The sequence below is a fragment of the Myodes glareolus genome, chromosome 5 (genome assembly GCF_982192425.1).
Source record: "Myodes glareolus chromosome 5, mMyoGla1.1, whole genome shotgun sequence".
NCBI classification, from domain to species: Eukaryota; Metazoa; Chordata; class Mammalia; order Rodentia; family Cricetidae; genus Myodes; species Myodes glareolus.
The window spans coordinates 93,198,444-93,222,916 of record NC_142030.1 but is presented as its reverse complement, the minus strand read 5'-3'; the positions used below and the strand labels follow the sequence as shown (position 1 = coordinate 93,222,916).

Below are 24,473 nucleotides of genomic sequence, written 5' to 3'. Positions count from 1 at the left end.
CCCCCCTGAGAGGCTACAGCTTTGCACATCTCCATGTTAAAGGACTTTAATAGCATTGTCACACCAGTGATTTCTGCTGTGTACCAGGCAAGACAGTGACTGACTGTCCCCAAGTTAGAACAGGGAAGTTTGCCCAAGGCTAAAACGTGTCAAGTCTGGACAAACCCTCAGGCATTCCATCTTGTATCCAAACTTGTTTTCAAGAGCTCTCATGGACTCGGCTTCTCTCTTCTCTCCATCAATGGCCTTACCCTTGTCACTAGGTGTCCTGAAGACTGGCTCTCTCAGGCGGAGTTGCTTTGTGACTTGTCACACCTGAGTCTTAGCATTGCCCTTCTCTTACCGGTCAGTGGCGTGTGCCTCTATGAGAGGGAAGACCATTTTGGAGACCATTGTGGGAGAATAAGGACGAAGTACAGCTGGGGCACCGGGCAGGCTGTGGCTAAGACCCCCAGGAATGATATTCTGCCTGGTCGGTGCCTGTCTCGCCTTTATTTATTTTCTAGATAGAGTGCAGAGAAAAATAGTGACTTGCTCAAAATCTGTGGTTAAGATCACTACAAATAGTAGGGTGTTCACAAGTATTCTTCGGAGGGATTAACTGCCGGCTCCTTAAGACTTCAAGCAGCAAAGCCTTTGTTGTGGTGTGGGGCAGAGAATTGGAAATGAGGCTGTGTTATCCTGAAGACAGAGAAACAATAAATGACTTTTGGCCAGAAACCAATCAATGCATAGGAATCCTGGGAGGCCCCGCTGAGGAAGGTGTCAAAGCCCGGTAGCTGCCCAGAGTCCTGAGTTTCTTGAACCCTAGTCACCCATTTTTATGTAACACATGTTTTCTCAACACTCGATTTCCGCTGTGGTTTGCTGATTTTTTTTTTTTTTAAGACAAAGACCAGTTAGCAAACAGGAGAGATTATCATTTCCTCATTTTTAAACCCTTACCCCTCAAGGGGGCCAGACTCTCCTTCAGGCACCCGGCTGTCGAAGGCTCCCAGGCGATCGCTGTCCAGACGGCCATACTCCAGGGGCTCCTGTATGGGATCTGGCCTCCAAGGAGCCATGTGCCTTTGGCTCTGGTTACTTTGCTTCCTGCCAGGTGAGTACTGCGGGGAAACACTCCCGGCTAATTACCAGGTTTGAATTAACCAGGGGTAATTCACGGCCAGCCATCTCCAGCCCTAATGTTTCTGCACGGATTGAGTTTCAGCCCGAGCAAGAGCAGGGGGATGGAGACTGTGAAGTGCTGGCCCCTCCCAAATCGGGTAGCATTCTTCCCGACTCCCATCCAGCGCAGCCGCTAGGTTTTCAAAGGCTGAAGGCGTCTTGTATCCTAAAGAGTCACGTATGAGATCTGAAAATAGGTGTCACCTAGGTTTGTTCTTCTTACATCCATTTTCTCTTTCCTCAGATCTTTCTTTTCTTTTGCACTCTTGAGTTGGCAGCTATTGAGTTCAAATGAAGACTGCCTAACCTAGTCCCTAAACTTCATAGCTCAATTTACAACCTCCTATCCGGCACCCCACTTAAACGGTCACCAAGATCTGGGACTCAATGTGCCTGATGCCTTGCCTGAGAGACTTCACTGAACCCTACAACGCAGCTCTCCCATCTGTCCTAACCAGCTCTAACGTTATAACGTTAGCCAATGGTTCCCACTACCTACTCTTATATTCTAAACGCACCACACTCTGTTGTATCTTCCAGCCAAACAGGCTCGTCTTTGAACAAATGCTACAGATCCCTGTTCCCGTGCCCTCGCCCAGGCTGTTCCTGCCACGGGAACACCATCCCTCCCAGTTTACCGCCCACTGCTTCTTCCCAAACCTACTTACCTCTCGCTCTTCAGCACCTTCTGAGTCTGGTGAGGCACATCATATTTTGGCTCAGTGCGCTTATCTTACTTGGTTCATCGATAACATCTCCTTTACCAGAGCTAAGCTTTGTTGAGGATCTGATTGGATTAAGAAACGCTCGGGCATCAGTCAGGCTTACCTTTGGATGTGATGGTGAGGATGTTTCCAGAGAAAGTTAACCGAGGGGGAAGCTCCACCTTGCCTATGGATTGCACTATGGGCTGAGTTCACGGATAGAATAACAACAGAAAAGAAAGGAAGCTGCTGAACCCTAGGATTCACCTTCCTTGTTGATCCTCCCCCCCACACCATCCCACCCCGAGATATAATCCAGCACCTTCATGCTTCCGCTCCCGTAGCTTCCATCCCATGGCGGTCTCTACCAGCTCTTAGCCTTCCTCACCCTGCCACCCTTTAACACAGTTCCTCGTTCTGAGGTGACCCCAACCATAAAATTATTTTTGTGCTATTTCATAACTGTAAATTTGCTACTGATATGATTATAATGTAAATATCTGTGTTTTCTGACGCACTTAGATGACCCCTGTGGAAGGGTCATTCAACCTACCTCTAAAGGGGTCGCAGCCCTCAGATTGAGAACCACTGGTCTACACCCCCAAACCGTGAGCCCACATAGACCTTTCCATACTGAAGTTTCTTCCTGTTAGGTATTTGGTTGCAACAATGAGAAAAGTAACTAATCCAGGAGATTTATACCAAGAAGTAGGACCACTGCTTGAGACATCTGACCTGTGGCTTATAGGTTTTTCAGAGCTCGTTTTCGGGAGGCATTTTGAAACAGGAATGATAGAGTAGGTCTAGAACACTACACAGAAGTCAGTTAGGGTATACTGGTGAGAGTGCATAAGACCAGAGTCTCTCACACACAGGAGAGCAAGGACTCCATCGGAACTTGGAGTAGCAGTCATGTGTGTTATAACACGGTGAAGAATCTGGCTGTATTCTGTTTGCGCCTCCATAAACTGAATGATCCTGAACTCAAATGGACTACGTTGTTTGACAGGAGAATTGTAATTGTGGCATAGCCTTCATGCAGTGGCATGGTTATGGCTCCCTGTGTTTACCCAGATTTACAGTGAGAAAGAACAGAAATGTATGGAAACTGCTCCGCTTGGCAAAGAAAGGAGGGTGAACTCAGTTAAAGATGCCAATAGAGCAAAGAACTACGATTCGTTAAGAGATCAGTACAGTGAGGGGCTGTCTTATAGGGTTTCTATCGCTGCAATGAAACACTATGACCAAAGGGCAAGTTGGCGAGGAAAGGGTTTATTTGACTGGCACTTCCGTGTCATTGTTCATCACTGAAGGAGGTCAGGACAGGAACTCATCAGGGCAGGAACCTGGATGCAGGAGATGATGCAGAGGCCATGGAGGAGGGCTGTTCACTGGCTTACTTCTCATGACCAGTAATTTGCTCAACTTATTTTCTTATGGAACCCAGGACTATCACCCAAGGGATAGCAACACCGATAATGAGCTGGGCCCTCCCCCCATTAATCACTAATTAAGAAAATGCCCCCAGAGGCTTGCCTGAAGCCCAATCGTTTGGAAGAATTTTCTTTTTTTCTTCCATTTATTTTTGTTTTAAAAAAATTTACTTTTCATTTTACATACCAACCCCAGTTCCCCTCCTTCCCCTTCTCCCATCCCACCCTCCTCCTCCTCCTTCCCAACCCAACCCACTCCTCAGAAGGGGTAAGAACTTCCTTGGGGAGTCAACAAGATCTGACTTGAGGCAGGACCAAGCCCCTCTCCCCGTATCAAGGCTGAGAAAGGCATCTCACCATAGGGAATGGGCTCCAAAAGCCAGTTCATGCACCCGGGATAGGTCCTGGTGTGACTGCCAGGCCCCCCACAACAGATCAAGTCACATAGCTATCACCCCCATTCAGAGGATCTAGTTTGGTCCCATGCAGGTTCCCCAGCTCTCAGGCTGTCAGGAGTCTGTGAGCTCCCACTAGCTGGGGTCAGCTGTCTTTGTGGTTTTCCCCATCATGATCTTGACCCCACCCCTTGCTCATATGATTCCTCCTCCCTGTCTTCAGCTGAACTCCAGAAGCTCATGGAAGCATTTTCTTAATTGAGGTTTCCCTCCTCTGAGATGACTTTAGCTTGTGTCAAGTGGACATAAAACAATCCATCAATCCATCACAAGGAAACCTTCAACTCTGCAATGGGACCATAGGAAAGACGACTTGAACTCGGTAATTCACCTCTCAAACTAGAGGGTGTAGTGATGAAAACCCAGCACGTATGTGGGCTTCAGAGGGTGACTTTGGAGAGTCACTTCACACCTCCTACCTACTAAAGGCAGGGTCGCTCGTTTTGTATCTGCTGCTATGCTACATACTTTAAGATAGTCGGCCTGTGAATTTTCAGGCAGTTCTCTCTGCCTCCTATCTCACCGTAGGAATGAGAGGATTACAGATGCATATCTGGGGTTTTGCATGGGTTCCAAGGACTGAACTTGGATTGTCAAACTAACAGTTTCACCCATTGAGCCCTCTCCCTGGACCTCCAGCAACTTATTCTTGATTCACTAGCGTGAGGATGGGTTTGGTCTTCAGCCCTTGGATGGTAGCATTATTTGCCAAGATAGAAAACTCTTTCATTAGCGAGCAGGTTTAAGAAGAGTTCACTTCTGGCTGTTGTTTGATATGATCTTAAATAGCCAATGGAGTTCAAGGGCCAGAGCCAGTTTGGATCCCAGGGGTAGTAACAAGACTAGAAGCAAAAATGTGCTGAGTTAAAACTTTACCAGCCCATGTATTTAAAGGGCCCGAGAATAAGTGAGCTAGTGTGGAAAGAGCAGGGGAGACACAGGAAGAATCGGTCAGGTACCGAGCTGTGTGAGTCCATCATTGAGGGGTAGGTGGAGATGACTAAGTAAGAGAGGAGCCAGCACGTGAACAACTATGGCAGTATAGCATCAGGGAACACAAAAAGGGGGTCCTAGAAGGGAGACTCGGATGGGTCAAATGCTGCCAAAGGCACCAGTAAGATGGGACAATCAAGTGATCAACAGAGACACCACAACGACAGTTGTCTTGACGTGGATGAGAGCAGTTTCGGCGGTCTTTTAGAGACCAAATTTTGATCGAATTTGATCAAAAAGAAATTGAAGGAGTGGATATGAATTTGATGAGACCTTTGAGGGAGAAAACAGAGAAGAGCAAACAGCGGGGTTTTCAAGGTGCCGCTCTCAGGGCTTGTGTGTGAGTTGTTGTGGTGCTGAAGAGAATTCAGCTGATGATGCAGCAGAAAGGGTGATCATTGCAGACAGACATTCTAAAACAAGAGAAGGGTAGAGTCGGGTTGCAGCGGAAGGAATGAGTGCCCTGGGAAAGGAAAAGAGGGCTGTTTTCCGTGGCAGAACTAAAGTCAGGCGACAGGCCTGTTCACGTGCAGGTTGCTGTCAATGGGAATGGGACTCCAAGTGGAGAGTTCTCATACTTTTAAATGTCTTATTACGTTTCTTTGGTTTGGGTTTGTATATTTGGGGCGTGTGCCACAACATGCATATGGAGTCAGCTCTCTTTCTCCATCGCGGGGGCACTGGGAACCAAAATTGCCAGGGTTGTCAGCTCGTGCCTTCACCTACTGAGCCATCCCACCAGCCCCCTTATCCTTTTTAAAGGAATTTAGAATTTCACAGTAGGGGCGGGTAGGTAGGGAAAACGCTCGCCACAAAAGCATGAGAACCTGAGCTCAGAGCCACAGCAGCCACATAAAAGGTCAGATTCAGTGGCTCACACCTAGGAGCCAGAGCTCGGGAAGCAGAGGCAAAGGATGCTCAGGATTGCTGGTGAATGGGTGAGCTACAGGTCCAGGTAGAGAGAGTGCCTGCCCCACAAACACACACTCGAAACCTATAGCAGTTGTTTTCCTCCTTTTGAGCATTCTGCTCCTGATTGGGTCGAAACCCACCGCTGCCTAGAAAATCTCTGGAGTGGCCTCAGCCCTCAAGGCCCGACCTTATTTCACCTTGCTCCACACTGTGAGAAAGCTACAGCACATCATTCACATCTCAAACGTGTGTTTTCACCTATACTGTATACTGACGGTGACTTTTCAGACTACGTCATTCCCTCTTTTCTATTTATCATGTATAAATTTATGTATTTACTATGTATACAGTATTCTCAGTATTCTGTCTGCATGTATGCCTGCAGGCCAGAAGAGGGCACCAGATCTCATTACAAATGGTTGTGAGTCACCATGTGGTTGCTTGGAATTGAACTCAGGACCTTTGGAAGAGCAGGCAGTGCTCTTAACCACCAAGCCATCTCTCCAGCCCATTCCCTCTCTTCTGTCGCCAACAATTTAGTCACCAAAATCGAGACTGCAAGCTAGATGCCATTTAATTGCCTCTACAACATTAATATCACATCAGTGGGTTCCTTTAGACACCTTCTCCCACCTCCCCTTTCTTCTCCCAGACAAGACTGCTCATAGGCACCAGCGAGCTCTTTGGATGACTCATGTGGACAGCAGCATCTCAAACTTATGAACTGCAAGACTGTACCTGCCTTATCTCTGTCTTGGATATCTGTTTTTGTAATCCTGGCTAGCCAGTTTATCCTGGAACCTGGTGGGGGGTTTTGATTGATTGATTGATTGATTGATTTGTGATTCCTGCGGTCCCTAGATCAGGTCTCCTCTCATGAGACTTTGCAAATATGTTACCTTCCATCGCCTGAGTCCAGGCAGGAAGCCACCCAGTGGGCTCTGCTGGCAGCAGTTTTAAACACTATTGGGTTTTGTGTATGCTCTGCAGGGTTCCCAGGAGACCACATGCTTCTGGCTGACCCCTCTCTGGCTTGTTAGCATGCTTCACTTTTCCATCTCAACGCTTTCTGTGGATATTGTCCAGCCCTTCACCCTTGCCTAACCCCCATCTCTAGCCCATTTTCCCCACCTTCCTGCACCTCAATGCTCCCCTCTACCAGAAATATCCTAATCTAGAAACCTGAAGCCCATTGACATTCTGGTTTTTTATTTTAACTCTCGTTTGACTAAGTCATTGGAGCTCTTCAGAGCGCACACAAACATTCAGTTGCAGATAAAGGTCGGTAAGCCGGCAGGTTTCACTGCTGTGTTGTTTCTCACATCCCCATCCTGATAGAGACAGCTCTTGTCATCTGAAAGGCCCTTCTCACCTCCACCTTAGCCCTCCAGAATCACTTAAAGACACACATGCACACTTTACCCTATCAGTCCTTGTGATGCTTAGAATAAGAATGGCCCCCAGAGGTTCATACGGTTGAATGCTTGGTTCACACTGGGAACTGTTTGTGAAGGATTAAGGAGCTGTGGCCTTGTTGAAGAGGTGTGTCACTGGGAGTAGGCTTTGAAGTTTAAACTCCCCACCATTCCACCAGTTTGCCCTCTGTCTCTCTCTCTCTCTCTCTCTCCTTCCCTCTTACTTGTGGATCTCTGTAACATGAGGAGCTGGCTAGTTGGGGTTTCTGTCCCACCCAGTACCTTACAGCCAGCAAGTCCCAAAGGAAATCACACATAGTCTACATTAGGTTATAAACTGATTGACCCATTAGCTCAGTCTACTTATTAGCTCTTATAACATATATCACCCCATTATCCTTATCTACGTTAGCCATATGGTAACCTTTTTCAGCTGTGAGCTCACATGTTGCTTCTTCGGTGATCTGGGCAGGAATGCAGGATGGAGCTTCCTCCTCCCTACCCTTCTCCTATTCTTATTGCCCTGCCTCTACTTCCTGTCTGGTTGACCCGCCTATACTTCCTGTCTGGCCAATTAGTGTTTTATTAAAATACATGATTGACAGAATACAGACAATTCTCCCGCACCAGATCTCAGCTACTGCTCCAATACCATGCCTATCCGCCTGCTACCATGCCCCCCCCACACACCACAATGGTCATAGACTCTAACTCTCTGAAACCATGATCCCTAAATTAAGTGTTATTTTATATAGTCTGGCTTGGTCATGGTGTTTTGCCACAGCAATAGAAAAGCAACTAAGCCTTCTCAGTATATGGAAGCACTGGCTGGGCCCCACTCACATGGTCACTTGTGGCTTTAACTTCTTCTGTAGAGGGTTAAATTACACTATCCTTTTCTCCCCTGGCTTGTTGTGGCCCACAGCTTCTACTCCTCCCTGCTGTGCTCCCTCTCAGACACACGTATGTTCATAACCACACATGTGCACTCACACTCATGCCTACCCTGCCTTCGCTCCCATGAGTTCTCTACACTAGTGATGACTATTACCTTTTCTGCTGCCCTTCATGCCCGTTGGCTCAGGGTGCAGCTTGGACATCACTTCTCTCAAAGCTTTCCTGCTGGGACACTATCCCCTTGGCAGCCTGAATCAGGTACCCCTGCTTGCTCCCTTTGGGGAGCCCTGAGCTGTCTCTCTCCTGGAATCTATTCCATGTGCTGTAGAAACTGTCTGCTGGGGTGACTTTCCACATGATTAATGTATGACGGAGGGATGCACATGAAAGGCATCCAATGGCTGAATGGTTTGATAGAGTTGGAGCGGGGACTGGGTAGAAGAGAAGATTTGAGGAAAAGGGAATCTTGGAAGGGAAATGTGTCACCTTTCTCACCCCTATACTGAAGTGACTTGGGGGCTGTGTATCACTGGGGGTCATCCCAGGCATACTGTTTCTCTCTGGAGTAGACACTGTGGCTGTTTCTAAGTCCTTACAGTCTCGGGTTTAATTATGAGGCTGATGCTGAGAACACGGGATGGGCACAGAGCAAGCCTGAATGAGAACAGGACCTTGAAGAAACTGAGCACAAGTCAACAGGCAGAGATCATCCTAGAGCTGAGCCTGGCTAGCGCAGGGATAGGCTAGATCTAGGGAAGCACGTGAGGGTGGTCTGGGGTCGGCACTAGGTTTGGAGAGATGCCTGAGGTTGAGAGTGTGGCTGAAGCTGAGATCCATCTGGATATAGAACTTCTTCGGCATTGATTTCTTCTCCCTACAGTATCTGGGACGCTGAAGGTCCTCCCAGAAGTACAGCTGGATGCCGTGTGGGGTGGAAGCATTGTCATCGAGTGCCCACTCCCTCAAACAGTTGTGAGGATGTACCTGTGCCGAGAGATGACCGACTCCAGGATATGTGCCACTGTGGTGTCCAACAACTTCGTCAGGAAGGAGTATAAAGGACGAGTCGCCCTGCTGCCATGGCCGGATCAAAAGCATTTTCTAGTGGAGTTGACCCAGCTGACCGAAAGAGACAATGGAGTCTATGCTTGCGGTGTGGGTGTATACACAGACCGGGGCAAGACCCAGAGAATCACCCTGAATGTCCATCCCGGTAGGTGTTTAGAAAACACTCCCAGCTGAGAAAACGGAGGCCATTTTCTAACTGCGACTGTCCCGTGCCGTGTTAGGCAGCCCAGTAACAATGCAGATCGACACAGCCTAAGACTAAACACCCCAGCCTAGAACCTTCTACCCACAGGGGACAAATGGAATAAAATGGATGTTGTGTGTTGCCTGTCCTACCCAGGGCATGAGTGGAGAGGTAGACATTAGGCTGAGGAAACCAGAAGAAGGTCCGTGGCGGTCCTATGTATTTATCTCATGAAAAGTCTCAGATGAATGGAAAGGAGAAAGACTCACTGATCAAGCCATATCTGGTTCACATTGTTCCTATAAGGTCGGGACCTTCATGTCTTCTTAACCCTGACTTTTCCTCTTTTCAGTAACTTCCTAACATGCACACGACTGGTTCAGCAGCTTATAATCCCAATAGCCTGATGGTCTTACAGAAAATGCTGGGTGTGCTGGTGGGAAAGACCGGTTCCTTGCGGGGGGGGGCATGTTCAGTTCCTTTTCTACTTGTCTCAGGGGACCGTGCTCATCTCCTGACGGCCTCACCTGAGTCAGTATCTTCTTGAACCTCCAGTCCTTTCTCCTCCCTGGTGATCACCAGTATATCCCTCTTACCTCCAATAGAATATGAACCATTCTGGGAAGATGAGCCTACACCCGAGCCTCCACCATGGTTTCACAGATTTCTGCAGGAGCAGATTCCCAGCTGGCTCCATGAGGTTGAACATGCCAGTTCTTCTGAATCCATATCTAAAGGTCAGTCCATCAAATCAAGATCAGCAAAAGAAGGTTTTTTGTTTTGTTTTGTTTTGTCTTTTAAGTTCAAAGAGTGGCTAGCAAAGTGGAAACGGATTTCCCATGCTTTTTTTGTCCCTGCCTTAAGAGAGGGCCTTCATTCAACAACTAGGAAGGACACCAGGCCCTAGTTGGAGGAGCCGCATATCACCACCAGGTGGCACCAAACCAAAGTAACAAAGTGCCCAATTCACAAAGGCCAGCTCCTTTTTGAATGTCTGGGTAGGGCAGTTGGTTCCCAGCTGGAGGTCATCACAGTTCCTGCTACCTGCAGGGCTGTCTTCTGCCTGCTGGCAGCTAGTGGTTTTGACAACTCTATTTGACACTTAAAAGACGACTGTCACGCTAAGGTTTCCATGGTATGTCAGCATATACCAGAAAAATTAGACAAAAGTTAGATGTTAATTGGACATCGTTACACTAGGAGACCCTGCTGGGGCCAAGAGAAACAGTGTAACTGGACAGATCATAGATCAGCAAGTGTGACTGACAAGGAAGGGATGGAAGAGAATAAATGAGCAGAGAAAAACAAGAGACACCCCACCCCACATCCCCAGCCCCGAGCTCAGTACATGGTAACTGCTTCTGCCTGGGAAGTCAGGAAAGACTTGCCAGAGAAAATGATATTTGAAAGAAGCATGCATGAAAATTTTCTGTGTAGATGGCACGCTATAAAGGCATTCCAGGCCTTGGGGACTGCAAGGACAAAGGTAGCATGTATGGGCAAAGGGGGCGTAAGGACTGAGCGAGGAAGACACTCCTGCAGACTGTAGAACATGGGTGATCACCACTGTTACCTTCCCCTTCTCTCTCTTGAAGTGACCACACCAGCTCCCAGGACCGAGGCACCTCCAGCTCACCAGCCCTCCAGCACCGTTCCAGTCACCCACTATCCCAGAGTTTCCAGAACATCTCCCACGACAGCTGCTAGGTCCCCAGCCCTCCTGCCAGCTCCCACAACTTCAAAGACCTCAGCTCAGCCTGCACTCGGGCCCCTAGAGGCCAGCTACAGCCACCACACCAGACTCCAGGGGCAAAGGTAAGTGTCTATGTTTAGGGCCTGGGTGTTAAGAGCCTTGAAGTCAGCTTGCCCCTTCTCGGCTTTGTCTCCAGGAGTCCCCCAAGAAATGCTGGTCTTGAGTGTGCTATGTAAATGCATTAGTTTCATCAACAAAGAACACTTGCCAGCAGCCATTTCTGACCTTATAGAAAGGCTTGGGTCTTTCAATCACACAGATTCATTCAGGTCTGAATAACTAAATGAGAAGAAATTTTAATTAATTTAAAGTCGTTAAAATTAATTACTAACTAATAAATGTTAAAAATACGTCCATCTTTTTTCTTTTTCTTTTTAATGCCGCTAACACACTTTAAATTCCCTATTTAGGTCCTAAATATCGGACCTAAATGAACCACTAGGGGGCAGCCTTACAGCAAGTGCGCAAGAAAACCCACAAGTATTTTACAGTCTGAGAGAAGATGAACTCCCAGAATCATTAGAATCCTATAAGCGAGGGAACTGAGGCAATGAAATCTACGTGGTTTCAGTGAAAACAGGACTCTTGATTCCTATTTCAGAAATCCACGTAATAAACATTTTCTAAATGTCAACTACATGCCTGGCACCATGCAGTGTCTTAAGACGTTAGAAAGATAAAGACTCCAGTCTGGTTAATGCAAGTCGGCCTGTGAAAAGGTTTCTAGAGGCGGAAACAGGAGCTGATATAGAAACTGCTATAGACCAGGCATCTTCAATTCTTTATATCTCCTTTGTTTTATAGCCCTAACAATTTTGTGGCAGGTTTTATGGTTCCCATTTATAAGGAAATAAGACCCAGGGAAATTAAGACTCGCTCAAGACTGCATAACCAGTAAAATGCGGAACTTGATTTGAACCCAAGACTCCTGACCCCATAAACAAATCTCCTTAGTGGGGTGGTGGTGGTGGGGGGGGTTGTTCACAAAGGGTCAACTCTGAGTCATCTCCAAAAAAGGGTGACCGCACAGGCTGAGGCTTTACGTTTCTTTTCCTCATTTACCTTCTCTGTCTTCCTTTCCCTTTTTTTCCCCCCCGACCAAGAACACTCCACCACAACCCACAGTATGGGAGAGAAGACCAAGGGCTTCACATCCCCGTCCTAGAATTTCACATCCTGATTCCAGCCTTCCTGGGCTTTCTTTTGCTGGTTCTTTTGGGACTGATGGTAAAAAGAGCCGTTCAAAGAAGGAAAGGTGAGCAGCTTGCGGCTCTGGGTTTCGGTTGGAGCTGAGATAGCAAAATAGAGCACAGCATTCAGATCATCTTGAACTCCCAGGGAACGTGGATGGGAGATGGAACCTAGGAGGGCTTTGCGCTCTGCACCCTGGGCATCTATGCATAGCTCACACACTGCCAGGCACCAGAGAGATGTGCAGTTCGTGGGGGGGGGGGGATGCAGGTGGCCACCGGCATCTGATGTCATGTCCTTTTCTCTTCCCGGTGACTCCCTGAAGCCTTTTCCAGGCGCGTTGGCCGAGTGGCAATGAGGATTCAAGGCCAGGAGGCGTCCCGCCCGTTCCTGGCACAGCGCCCGGGTGCTCCACAGAGACCGCGCTCGCAGAACAACGTCTACAGCGCCTGCCCGCGGCGTGCACCGCTACCCGACCGAGTGGGTGAGTGCACACACGCGTGAAGCGTGGAGACGGGCTCCAGCGGGGCGCGGGGCACAGGTGGTGGCCAGGCCTGGAGAGGCCCAGCCCTCACCGCTTTCTTCTTCCCCGTAGGCCCAACAGAGGCTCCCCTCCTCAGTACCCCAGACTCAGCAACCCCCGCCCCGCCGCAGGTAAGCTCCTCCTACCCCAGCCAGTGATTGGTGCTCAGCCGGACAAGCCTGCGCCTCTAGTTCTGGGTACCCCAACCGGTTGTATCCAGTTCCTACGTCGAAGTCCTCAGGAGAACTCTGGTTACCTTACTTACCTGGTCAAGCATTTCTCTTGGGATAAATGGATGCTGGATGGCTTTAGTCAAGTAGAGAATGATAAAAGATGTGTAACCCTGCAGTGACAGTGGTGTAAAAGGGACTTAGGTTTCTAGAAGGATAGAGAGGGTGGAAGCTACCCCAACAGTTTTAACTCAGTGTGAGGGAGAACATTCTGGAACATTTAAAATGAGAGGCGGTAATGTGGCCATCAGCCTTTATCCAAAGTGATGGGGCAGAGATGCAGATGTTCAAACAGAACAGGTGTGTCCTTTTGTTTTTCCAAATTAAGGGAAAATTCTTTAAGTATGTGCAACGTCTAAAACAGTGGGTTTTGTAGTCAGAAAAATATTAATAAGGGCACTGTGTGTGTTAATTAGTGATGATTAATTAAATACAACAGACCTAAAAAAAATGCAGAGCTCAGGACATGGAGGCCATGTCTTCCTCTGAAGTCAAGGTTCAAACCAGAGGGACCAGAAGAAGTGGTTTAATCCATGACACCATCCAGGGATATTTGTTCTAACAACCTCAACAAACTTCCACGTCTGCGGGAGAATTATCTGTATTCTGTCAATCATATTTTAATAAAACGCTGATTGGCCAGGCAGGCAGTATAGGTGGGAAAGCCAGACAGGAAGTAGGGGTGGAGCAAAGAGACTGGGAGTATTCTGGAAGCAGAAGCTCTCTCTCAGCCATTCCTGTAGAGACCACCGAAGAGAGGAAACATGTAAGCTGCCCAGCTGGAAAAGGTACTGAGCCATTATGGCTAACATAGATGAGAATAATGGGTTAATATAAGTTATAAGAGTTAACAAGAAGCCTGACCTAATGAGCCAATCAGTGTATAACCTTATGGAGTCTTGTGTGTGATTTTCCTTGGGACTTGCTGGCTTATTGGGGTACTGGGCCAGACAGAAACCCCAACAAGCCGGCCCCACATACTACATATGGTCAGTATTCAGTCACCAGACCAAATCCTTATTTCTACCCACAGGGAAAATGGCTTGTTTATGACCACGACCCTGAGTTTTCATATCTCACTTCCACTCGCCTCCCATTAGCTGTCTTGCAGCACATCTGCCTTCAAGGAAGGTCATGAATGTCATGCCTGGTCGGCAATATATTGATTAAATGATCACGTGTTTGTCTAAAAGGGGAAGAAACCTGTAGTCACCTCCAGCCTCTTGAATGTGTCCTCTCACCCACATACCCCCCCCAATAGTCCCCAAGGCTTGGGGGGACTGGCCCAGCAGAGCCTGTCATCTTTTCCTGTGGATCTGCCCTACGGTCATACAGACCCTCTTCTGGTCTGCCTCTCACTCAGTGCTGACCCTGCCTCCCTCTGTGAGACCCTCCTTTCACTTAGGGTGAAAAAAATTTTGACAGGATAAATTCACAGGACACATATGCTCAATGACTTCATTCAGTCTTCAGAGTGAATATATTTTTAATTTATTTTATGTGCATTGGTGTTTTTGCCTGCTTATGTCTATATGAGGGTGTTGTATCCCCTAGAATTGGAGTTGCAGAGAGCTGCTGCCATGTGGGTGCTGGGAATTGAACCCAGGTCTTAACCTCTAAGCCATCTCTCTAGCCCTATAGTGAATATTTTTACTGTCTACGAAGCAAGCTTTTGAAGCAAGCTTCTGCTATTTCTTTCTTTATTTTCTTCTTTTCTTTTCTTTCTTTCTTTCTTTTTTTTTCCTCTTTGGTAACATATAAAATGTAGAAGTTCTTTATACCGAATGCTTCCTGCATTCAAAGGATTGCTCTTCTAATTCTTAGTCCGTCAGATGACTGATGTCAGTGTCTGCCACGACATACTTCTGTAGCTATTACATTGCTTGTACCCTGTTGGAGTCTTGACATAGCCTTGTCTTCTGAGAACTAGCTGCTATGAAGGAGGAGTCCTAAAGCTTCTGCCTGGCAGAGAGAAGCACCCCAGTGCCCACATGACTTGCAAATCTTCCTTCCTCAGCTGCCCAGCCCTTTTCTGGAATGCATTCTTGTGCCATGTCATGGCCTCTCCAAGTCCTTGCAGAGGTATAAGAAGTGACTCACCTACCTCTGAGTAGTTGCCGGAGAAGGTGCATATTTTTCCTACAAGTCATATCCCTTTATCCCCAAGGGGAGACTTCTGCAGGTGGGCCTCCTTCACACCATGTGATTTCAGTCTGAACCCCATGTAAAGCATATCCTGCCCACATTAGAATGAAGTAGTTTCCAGTTATTTGAGGGTGAGACTGCACCCTGAAAAACCCTGGGGCTGGCCCACTTAATGGAGTTCAGCCAATTCTGCATCATTACCATCTGGAACTCAGCAATCAAGTCCATGTCGTTCCATTTCCTGCAACGGATATCCACCTAAACCAGATGCTAAAATCACCCCGCCAGAGCTACTGACACTCCTTTGGTTCTTCCCAGGTACTTGAAGCCCCGTGGCCTCACACCCCATCTCTGAAGACAAGCTGTGAGTATGTGACCTTGGGCTACCAGCTGGCTGTCAACGTGGAAGACAGTGATTCAGACGATTACATCAATATTCCTGGCCCATGTCATCTCCCCAGCTGTCCCCCGGGGCCCAGATCTTCGTGCCAATGAGTCCTGCCTGTCTGCTGATGCCCAGCACCTTTTTAAATTTGTTATAGGACCCTTACCTCCTATGTCCCATACCCCAACTTGAGTCTCGCCTGATTATCTGAACGCCTTGAGAATGGTCCTATCACAATTTAATTTTCACCCCCTTGACACCCCCTGCACTCATCGGGAGAACTTGGGACACACAGAGCATTCATTTGTCGTGACAGCATCTGCCCCTTCTGTGCCACCTAACATCCTAGGGGACCTACAAGGTGCTTCATCACTATTAGTCACATGGCCTTTGCTGCCCTACGCCTAGCTCATGTGGCATCAGACAGGAACATAAACCTGGCTGATCTTTCCAGGCCCTGAGCCCAAGGGCGTAATGAGCTGCTTCTTTTCTTGAGTCCCATGTCAAGGGCAACTTATTTGATATGATGACTTATTCTAAATTTTTAGAACTAAGCTTTCGTTAGTGTTAGGGACACACACACACACACACACACACACACACACACACACACACGAATCCTCTTGAGCTCCCCATCACTTGGTATAGATAACCTGACTCCAGCATCTCTCTCTTTCAGAAAGTCTTGCCTATCTCCCTACCTTCTTCTATATCTCTGCGCCTTCACTTTGATCTTAGCCGAACTATCACCTCTCTCTGCTTTCATAAATACAGCCATTTCCTTGTCAGTTCCAGACAGCGCATAGCAAGGCATGGGAGCAAAGCACCCTGGGGGGGTCCCACGAAGTCAGGGCTCTGCACTAGCACTTCCAGCACGTGGAAGAGACATCCCACCCTGCTCATGCTTCTTGCCTGATGTTTAGAGCAAGGGTAGAGTCAGGCACATCTGGAATTGACATCAGCTGCAGAGTTCAGGCATAGCATGAGGCAGGAGAATGCCAGTTCTTGCGTTTGAGAAGAAGGCCTTTGCCAGATACACAACACACGCTCCCTGACCACTTTCCTAGAAATAGAAGGAAGTGGCTACCTGAGTCGAGCTGCCTTTCTTCACAAGGAATGGCATCACAGATTGAACACTGCATCCAGGTACGAAGTCACCCTCAGTTTGACACATCGTATTAAACAGATAAGGAAAGAATGATATCATAAGAAAAGGCAGGTACTTGGAGAAATTGGGGGATGGGGTGGGTGGGGAATCAAAGAAAAAGGTGAAGTTCTGGAATGAATCGGCTTTGTTTTAGCCCACATTGTAGCTTTCATCATTTAGTCTTCAAATTAGTGTCCTTTGGTGGAGCAATAACTGTATATGGAAGTTTCTGTCCCACCTGCTCCCACAGCTCTTCAGTCCCAAAGAAACACACAGAGGCTTGTATTAATTATAAACTGTTTGGTCTCTTAGCTTGGGCTTATTATTAGCTAGCTCTTGCCTCTTAAATTAACCCATAATTCTTATCTATGTTTAGCCATGTGGCTTGGTACCTTTTCCCAGTGAGGCATTCTTATCTTGCTTCCTCTGCATCTCGCTGACTACTGCTTCTCTGCCTTTTTTCTTCCCAGAATTCTCCTAGTCTGGTCACCCTGACTATACTTCCTGCCTGGCTATTGGTCAATCAGTGTTTTATTGAGCCAATACGAGTGGCAGATCTTTACAGTGTACAAGAGCATTCTCCCACAGTAAATGACTCAGAGGTTAAGAGCACTGGTAGCAATTCCAGAGGACCTGGGTTGGATCCTCAGTACCCACCTGACAGCTTACAACTATCTTTAACTCTAGTCCCAGGGGATCAACATACAGGCAGACATAAAACCCATACACGTGAAGATAAATAAAATCCCAAGTCAGTGCCTTCCTTTCCACCCAGCACTCTCTCCCTGTGTGATTCCCAAGCACTAAATCATCACCAACACTTATTGTTCCCCAACAGTTCAAAACAGACAAAAATAAATAAATAGAAGCAATCCAGTTTTAATATTTACTGAGGGACCATCAACTGTGATCTGTTGCCAGATCACAGGAAATAACGGGAGCATGGGGCACTGCATTCTGCTGCTTTCGTGGAGCATCCAAGCTCACAAATAAGTATGGTTTCCACGGAAACAGTGACAATTATTTAAATAAAGTTGTAATAAATATGTGAATCCACCTTGAGGGTCAGTTACAGCATTCAAGACACCTTCCATGACAGTCATGTGGACTGCTGAAGAAGGAAGTCTAAGAGAAGCCTGAGCCAGCCATGGAGTCAGTCGGTGACCAAGAGTCCAAGGACAGCAAGGGTGTAAACAACAGCTTGAGATGGCATGGAAGACAAACGAGGACATCATCCTGGCAGACAGTCAGAGCTGGTAGAATTTCTGCATCCAGGTCAGGAGAATGTCCACTTCCCCAAAGGCTTTCACCAAAGCTGCTTCTGTGTCCATCTGCAGCAAAGGGAGAGTTAGGGGTCAGGGACACTGACTTTGAGAATAGTTTCCTTCCAACCTGGCTTGCCCAAAAGGGACCTGACTCCAAATTAGCTGAATCACCTGGGGAATGGCCTCTGATAAATGCATCCACCCATCACTTGTACCCCATCCATGTGTATTTTGTTTCCAGGGTGAGGAAAAGGGGCTATTGAGTAGTGGGTAAAGAGACAGAGAAGAACATGACACCTTGAATGTAAGAACCATGGGATGCTACCTAGGGAAGATGTGGTGAACTCACTGGGCAGATAAGCATGCTTTTGTACATCCCACCATGGATTTGTAGACTGGTATATCTGCTCTCCCATAAAGTGATCAAAACCAAGGATGTTTTCTTTGAGGGTGAGGATACTAGGATTGAGATTTGTATTTTCTTTCGTGTGTTAATCTAGAAAGATATAATGTAATCTTCTATATCTTTTATTCAAAATGAGACCATTTGAACATTGCAGAAATGATGCAGATGTGTTGGAAGGTCAGCTATCCACCTTCTTTCTCAATTCTGGCATTAGGTACCTGTAAAGCTTTCTTTTAAGGGAAGTCCTCAATAGTGAACCATCTTGTAAGGAAAAACAATAGCTTTCTGTTTGAAAACTAACAGACGAGGACCCTAGGAGAGACTTATGTAGATCTAATCTACATGGGAAGTAGAAAAAGACAAGATCTCCTGAGTAAATTGAAAGCATGGGGACCTTGGGGGAGGACTGGAGCGGGGAGGGGAGAGGCAGGGAGGGGAGCAGAGAAAAATGTACAGTTCAATAAAAATCAAAAGAAGAAGAAGGAGGAGAAGGAGAAGGAGAAGGAGAAGGAGGAGGAGGAGGAGGAGGAGGAGGAGGAGGAGGAGGAGGAGGAGAAGAAGAAGAAGAAGAAGAAGAAGAAGAAGAAGAAGAAGAAGAAGAAGAAGAAGAAGAAGAAGAAGAAGAAGAAGAAAACTAACAGGAAAAGGGATCACTTCGGCAAAGTAGATGCTTATTTTTGCAAATATACATGTCTCCCTCCCAGGTCAGGTAGGTCTGGGACTAGCCCGGAGGAAGCACCTGCATTCAAGTCTGCATTATGTCTCTGGGGCACTCCCCTGTGACACTTCAAGCTTGCCTGCTTCTGTTGGGTAGGCTGGGTTCCAGCTGCTAGCCTCACCTGTTTGTATGCTCTGTGGAACAGCACAAACCGCCGGCGTGCGCTCTTGCTGATGGGAAGCATGTGCTTGTCCTTCTGTGGATCAGCAAGAAATGTTCCTAAGGTTAGAGCAGAGTAGAGGCTCGCCCCTCCTGCTCTTCCTGGTGCTGCCAAGGCAGGGTTCCCAGATCCTGTGAGGTCTGCAGTGAGTCCCACACTCTCAAGGAAGCCAGAGCCAGAGTCCCAACATAGGACAGAGCTGTACCCTATCGCCCACCAAATCTCTACAGTAGAAACGTCATCCCCATTTCACAGATGACAAAACTGAAGCCCGGAGACGTGGAGCACCTTGCATGGCTTATCTCTCTGATCAGAGCAGACCTATAACCTATATAACCCAGGACTCGGTGTTGGGAGTGGAAGCTAGGACTGGGTGGGGGAGGGGCAGATGCTCAAGCCCACCACTTCCCCAGGCTCCAGTCATGATCTACTCACACTAGGCTGCAGTTTTGACATGATGGCAAAAAAGTTGTTGGCCAGAGTGGAGAACTCCTTCGAGATCCTTAATTTAGCTATTTTGCTGTAGTAGTTTTTGAAAACGGTGTCCAAGTAGAACTTCAGCAGACTGTGGGCAAGGTAACAGCTCTCAGCATGCTGGGGGAAGAAACAAATCACTGAGGCATCTGCCAACCCTAACCCTAAAGGGAAAACCCATGTGCCAGTCAAGGCAAGATGAATGCCAAAGGGTCTCCCTGGAAACGAGGGTGGCACTAGACAGATCTGGAGGGATGGCGAGAGTCCTGTGGAACAAGTGATTCACAGAAGGACCCCAGACCCCAGGAAGAAGTTACCCGCCCAAGGTGACTCAATCATTCCAGATGCTAGCCCGGCTCCCAGGACTCCTGGGATATCCCAGGACCCAGATGACATTCCCTTCCTTCTCTACTGTACGGCCTTGTTAACGTATGGATCCTGATAAGCATTTGAACCTGGACTTTGCGACAGAGAGAAGGAAAATGACTGGAAGGTGAAGCGTGAGACACCCAATGCCCTTGACCCAGCAAGTGTTGTCTGGCCCGGTCAGCTCCGGAAGTTTGGTGCCCTCAGGAAGCAGTCTGTGCATGCTCATAGACTGTCTGGAGCAGCGGTTCTCAACCTTCCTAATGCGGCAACCCTTTAACACAGCTCCTCATGTGGTGACCCCCAACCACAACATTATCATTGCTGCTTCATAACAGTAATTTTGCTACTCTTACAAATTGTAATTAAATATCTGTACTTCCTGGTGGTCTTAGGCAACCCTTGTGAAAGGGCCATTTGGTTCCCAAAGAGATCAGGACCCGTAGATTGAGAACCACTGGTCTATGCATGTGGTAGGAAGATGGTAAGAGGTGAGAGAAAAGGATGGAGGTGAAATACCGACTCCCTTCAGAAGGTTCCCGCTACATTTCCATAAGCAGAAGAAAGATGACTGGCAAGTACCTGACTCTGGAAAATGATGCTTATCAACCTCAACCCCACCCTTCCGCATACCCACAGAGTAGTAACGCCAAATAGAGACCACTCTGCCTCCTGTCCTGCCCCGTCCTGTGTAGGGTCACCTCCGAGCAGAAGGGAGGGGCTCCCAACAGCTCCTCTTAGAGAGCTATCCCATTCCCCACTATCTGATTACCGAGACATCCTGAAGAACCTGAGGTTTCAACAGCCGGATACTTGTGATGTCATCCTGAGTTTGCTTTGGGAACAGAAAGAAAAGATGTCTCCAGGTTAGGGATCTGCGTGTAGGAGCCAATCTTGTTAATACACTGTCCCCACCCCTCTAAACTCTATCCCATCTGTCAGACTTCAGAGGCCAGAAGGACCAGAGGAGGACCCAGGAGGGGACATAATGAGCTCGCTCCTGGGGAGGAGATACAGGTTCTGTCTACAGAAAACCACTAAGCTTACTCATCCTAGAGGGGCTCAGGGACCCCCAGGGGTCCTTAAAACCTGACCACAAACTTGAAAAAAAAAAAAACCTTTGCTTCCATTAGTCCTATGAGAGACAAGGAAATGAGCCTTCCAGGGAGCCACAAAGGATAAGGTTCATCTCCGTAGTTCACATGGGAAGTAGGTGGGAGCAGGTGGTTGCTCCTAGAAGCTGCTTCTTGTTCTTGGAGGACTCTCCAAAACCCAGAGCCTCTCATCCTGCTTCTTAAACTTGGAGCCAGACTCACCCAGGATGAAGTAGAATCACTCAGGGTTCCTTTTATACCCCTTGGTCTCTCCTTCTTTCACTGGTGACTGGCCACAATGACTGGGCCTCAGTTTCCTCATGTATAGCACTAGGCATATGGCGTCTCCTGACCTCATCAGCTTTCTCTTTGTTTGTTTGTTTGCTTGTTGTTTTGTTTTGTTTTCTGTTTTTTGTTTGTTTGTTTTGTTTGTTTGTTTCTCTGTGTATCCTTGGTTGTCCTGGAACTCACTTAGTAGACCAAACTGGCCTCAAACTCACAGAGATCTGCCTGCTGCTGCCTCCCGACTGCTGGGATTAAAGGTGTGCGCCACCACTGCCCAGCTCATCAGGGTTCTCGTGTATGAAACTGAGAGCTGGAAAGGGAGCCACTGCTCTGGAAAGACACCCCGCCCTAGAGGGGGAGCACCACGAAAGGATCCAGGGCTAGTCTCCACTTACCACAGTATTCTTCACAGCCCAGAAGGCCTCCCACAGTTCTGGGAGAACGACCCCTTCCACTCGGCAAGGCCCAAATCGGAGCTCATGACCCTGGAGCCCTGGCACTTGGTTCCAGACAAGAAGGATGAGGCTCAGGAAGGACAGTGTCTGTAGTGCTGGGCTCATCTGGGCCGAGGAAAGGGCAGGTGCTTCTGCTGCAGGAAAGGAGGCGTTAGCCTGAGCCAACCTCTGACTCAGAACCCACATCCCCACACAACGCTCCCGGAGGTGATACAGCCACCCTTAGGCGCACACAAATGGGATACCTGGGGCTAGAGAAATGCTGTGGTTTGCATGTCCCCACCAAAACTCATATTTAGATCCACTCCCTCTAAGTGTGAGGTACGTTGAGGCAGGACCTTTAAGAGGGGATGAGGTTACCACATCTTTGCCTTCTTGAGTGAATTCGTGATTGTGCGGATTACTGGTTGATGGGATAGCATTAGAGTGGGTTTTGTAAAAGCCAGTTCAGCTCTGCCTTGCCTGTGCCTTCTTGTCCCATGATGCCAGACACTGTCTAGGACTGAGTATGTAGGCTGTGCTTTGGGGTTATCAGCCAAAAGGAATTGTCACCCCTGATATCAAACTTGCCAGAACTCTGAGACAAGCATCTTTTCTTTATAAACTATGCAGTGTCTAATGTTCCGTTAGAACAACAGAACGGGCCCTAAGACAGGTGGGTTTCCAGCCAAGAACACCACAAGCCTTGCAGGATGCCCCGGAGTGGGGCAAGGGTCTTGCTCCCCTCCAGCTCATAGCTGCTGGCGTCGCTGCCTCTCTGTCCTCCATCACCGTGTTCATCCACCTCCACACCTGCATCTCCTTCCTTCTCTACCCCGGTCCTCCCGGCCACCAACAGAAATGAGGATGGGGGACCGAGAGGATGGAGGAAGAATTCGGCCAAACACACAAGACCCCAGACTCGGGAGGAGAAAGAGCTCACTTCAGCCTTTGGTTTCTCGGACCTGCTTTTGAGTCCTAGAGCAACTTCAGCAGATCTACTTCTCCGTCAGGAGGCAAGCAGCCTTCACGCCACAACACAAGGTAGCCCAGGGCTAACGGAGGCCCACAGGGTGAGGCACGGGAGACAAATCTGGGTCACACGCTCTAGTCTGCCACCTCAGTTGGCAGACGCGCTCCTACCTCTAGAATTGATCTTTCCAGTAAGCGAAATCAGAAGGCAGGGCATGAGTTCCAGGTGAGTCATTCTCAAAATGCTTTTCTGAAGGGCCCGTTGGGATGACTGTGTGACAGGCCCTCAAGCGGGAGTCAGAACCGTACCTCCATGACTACCACAGAAAACGGTTTGCCGTGCCTCCCTTGCCCTTTGATTCTCTTCTCTTTCCTCTTTACTCCTCCGCCCCACTTTCTACAACCGTATTGGAGCCGTCTTATTCACATCCCCACCTGACACCTGAAAAAACTGTTTCCCAACCCCAGAAGGGAAGAGACGGCAGAGAAACTGGCCTTGGAATAAATACCTGGGATAGGGAATAGGGGCCCAAGGCCAGAGCCCATTGTCAAAAATTTCCCCATTCTCTTCTAAGTGCTATAGGCTTCCCAGCTTCTCTTGAAGTCCATTTCTGGATCTCTTATCCCCCTGGCCTTCCTCCCATCCAACCCCAATCCTCCTTGGTGTAAGCTGGAGTAATCAACTCCACATTCAGTTATTTCCTTATATAAACATTTGAAAGGTTGATATCTGCCAATCCGCCCTTAAGCTGGCATTCTCGAACAAGGCCACAGCCTAAAGCTTCAGAGCAAAGGCTCTGGGCAGCCCCCACCGCTCACCTCAGGTCCCAAAGTGATGCTAGAGGCAGCTGCTGATAGCGGCTGGTTCTTTCTGTGGTGGGAAGAGTTGGGTAAGCTCCTCAGCATTCAATGGTGGAGGATATTCTTGTAGGTAGAAAAGTTCCCGCCTCAGTTATGGAAGCGATTTCAGAACTGAGAGTGTGTGCTGGCAAGCGAGGCTTGGAGAACGGTATATAAGGGGTCTGGCAGACAGAGGCGGGGGCAGAGAGGAATGTAGAGCACGGAAAATTGGTCATGCTTCTCCAGAGAATTGCTTCACCACCTAGTCACCCTTTGCTCGTAGACAATGGGGAAAGTGAAGACATCAGTCCCTCAGGTGAGGTGAGTCCCAGATCTCTCAGCTGAGGGACCGATTTCTACACTTCCCCTATGTCTGGGAGCAAAGGCGGTCACTTTCTAGCTTCTCTGAACTATAGCTCCTACAGCTACAAATTCTTATTTTTAAAGATTCAAAATTATGCCCAGTGTTACATGCATGTCATCCCAGCACTTGGAAGGTAGAGGCAGGAGGATCAGAAGTTCAAATTCATTCTTGGCTACATAGTCAGTGTAAGACCTATCTGAGTACATGAGCTCCTATTAAAACAAACAAAAACAACAACAACAACAAAACAAAACAAAACAAAAAACGTCTGTCTGATCTACTTTCCCAGAGAAAAGGTGTGAGAAGAAAATGTAAAAGCACCCTGTGTATTCTCTATACATGGAAGCTGTAGTGATATTTCATTTGTTTTTTTTAATAAATACAGCTTGCCTGAAGTTCAGGGAGTAAAACAGCGCACTGATCAGGTTTACAGACCAGGTAGTAGTGCACGCCTTTAATCCCAGCCCTAGAGAGGAATATAAGATGGGAGGAG

At 47.9% G+C, this 24,473-nt stretch overlaps 2 protein-coding genes across 4 annotated transcripts; one reads left to right on the top strand and one right to left on the bottom strand.

Moving 5' to 3' along the window:
* Positions 1 to 920: 920 nt before the first annotated feature.
* Fcmr (Fc mu receptor) lies at positions 921 to 17,474 on the top strand. 2 transcript variants are annotated; one of them, XM_087906534.1, is made up of 9 exons: positions 944 to 1,099; positions 3,923 to 4,081; positions 8,857 to 9,189; positions 9,834 to 9,965; positions 10,824 to 11,043; positions 12,085 to 12,236; positions 12,498 to 12,656; positions 12,768 to 12,826; positions 15,389 to 17,474. In XM_087906534.1, exons 3-9 carry the CDS (start codon positions 8,955 to 8,957, stop codon positions 15,563 to 15,565), a joined length of 1,134 nt encoding a protein of 377 aa, XP_087762660.1. In that variant the 5' UTR covers positions 944 to 1,099; positions 3,923 to 4,081; positions 8,857 to 8,954; the 3' UTR covers positions 15,566 to 17,474. The 2 variants fall into 2 exon arrangements, with proteins under 2 accessions (XP_087762659.1, XP_087762660.1); XM_087906533.1 differs by lacking the exon at positions 3,923 to 4,081 and having other exon boundaries at positions 921 to 1,099.
* A 5-nt stretch (positions 17,475 to 17,479) lies between these two features.
* Il24 (interleukin 24) lies at positions 17,480 to 23,747 on the bottom strand. Of its 2 annotated transcripts, none has more exons than XM_085688298.2 (6): positions 23,596 to 23,747; positions 21,766 to 21,956; positions 20,764 to 20,826; positions 19,587 to 19,745; positions 19,113 to 19,187; positions 17,480 to 17,933 (listed from the first exon to the last, which is right to left on the bottom strand). In XM_085688298.2, the coding sequence occupies exons 2-6, from the start codon at positions 21,928 to 21,930 to the stop codon at positions 17,850 to 17,852; spliced, it is 546 nt and encodes a 181-aa protein (XP_085544424.1). In that variant the 5' UTR covers positions 21,931 to 21,956; positions 23,596 to 23,747; the 3' UTR covers positions 17,480 to 17,849. The 2 variants fall into 2 exon arrangements, with proteins under 2 accessions (XP_085544424.1, XP_048287055.2); XM_048431098.3 differs by having other exon boundaries at positions 17,483 to 17,933; positions 21,766 to 21,959.
* Between the last annotated feature and the right edge of the window lie 726 nt (positions 23,748 to 24,473).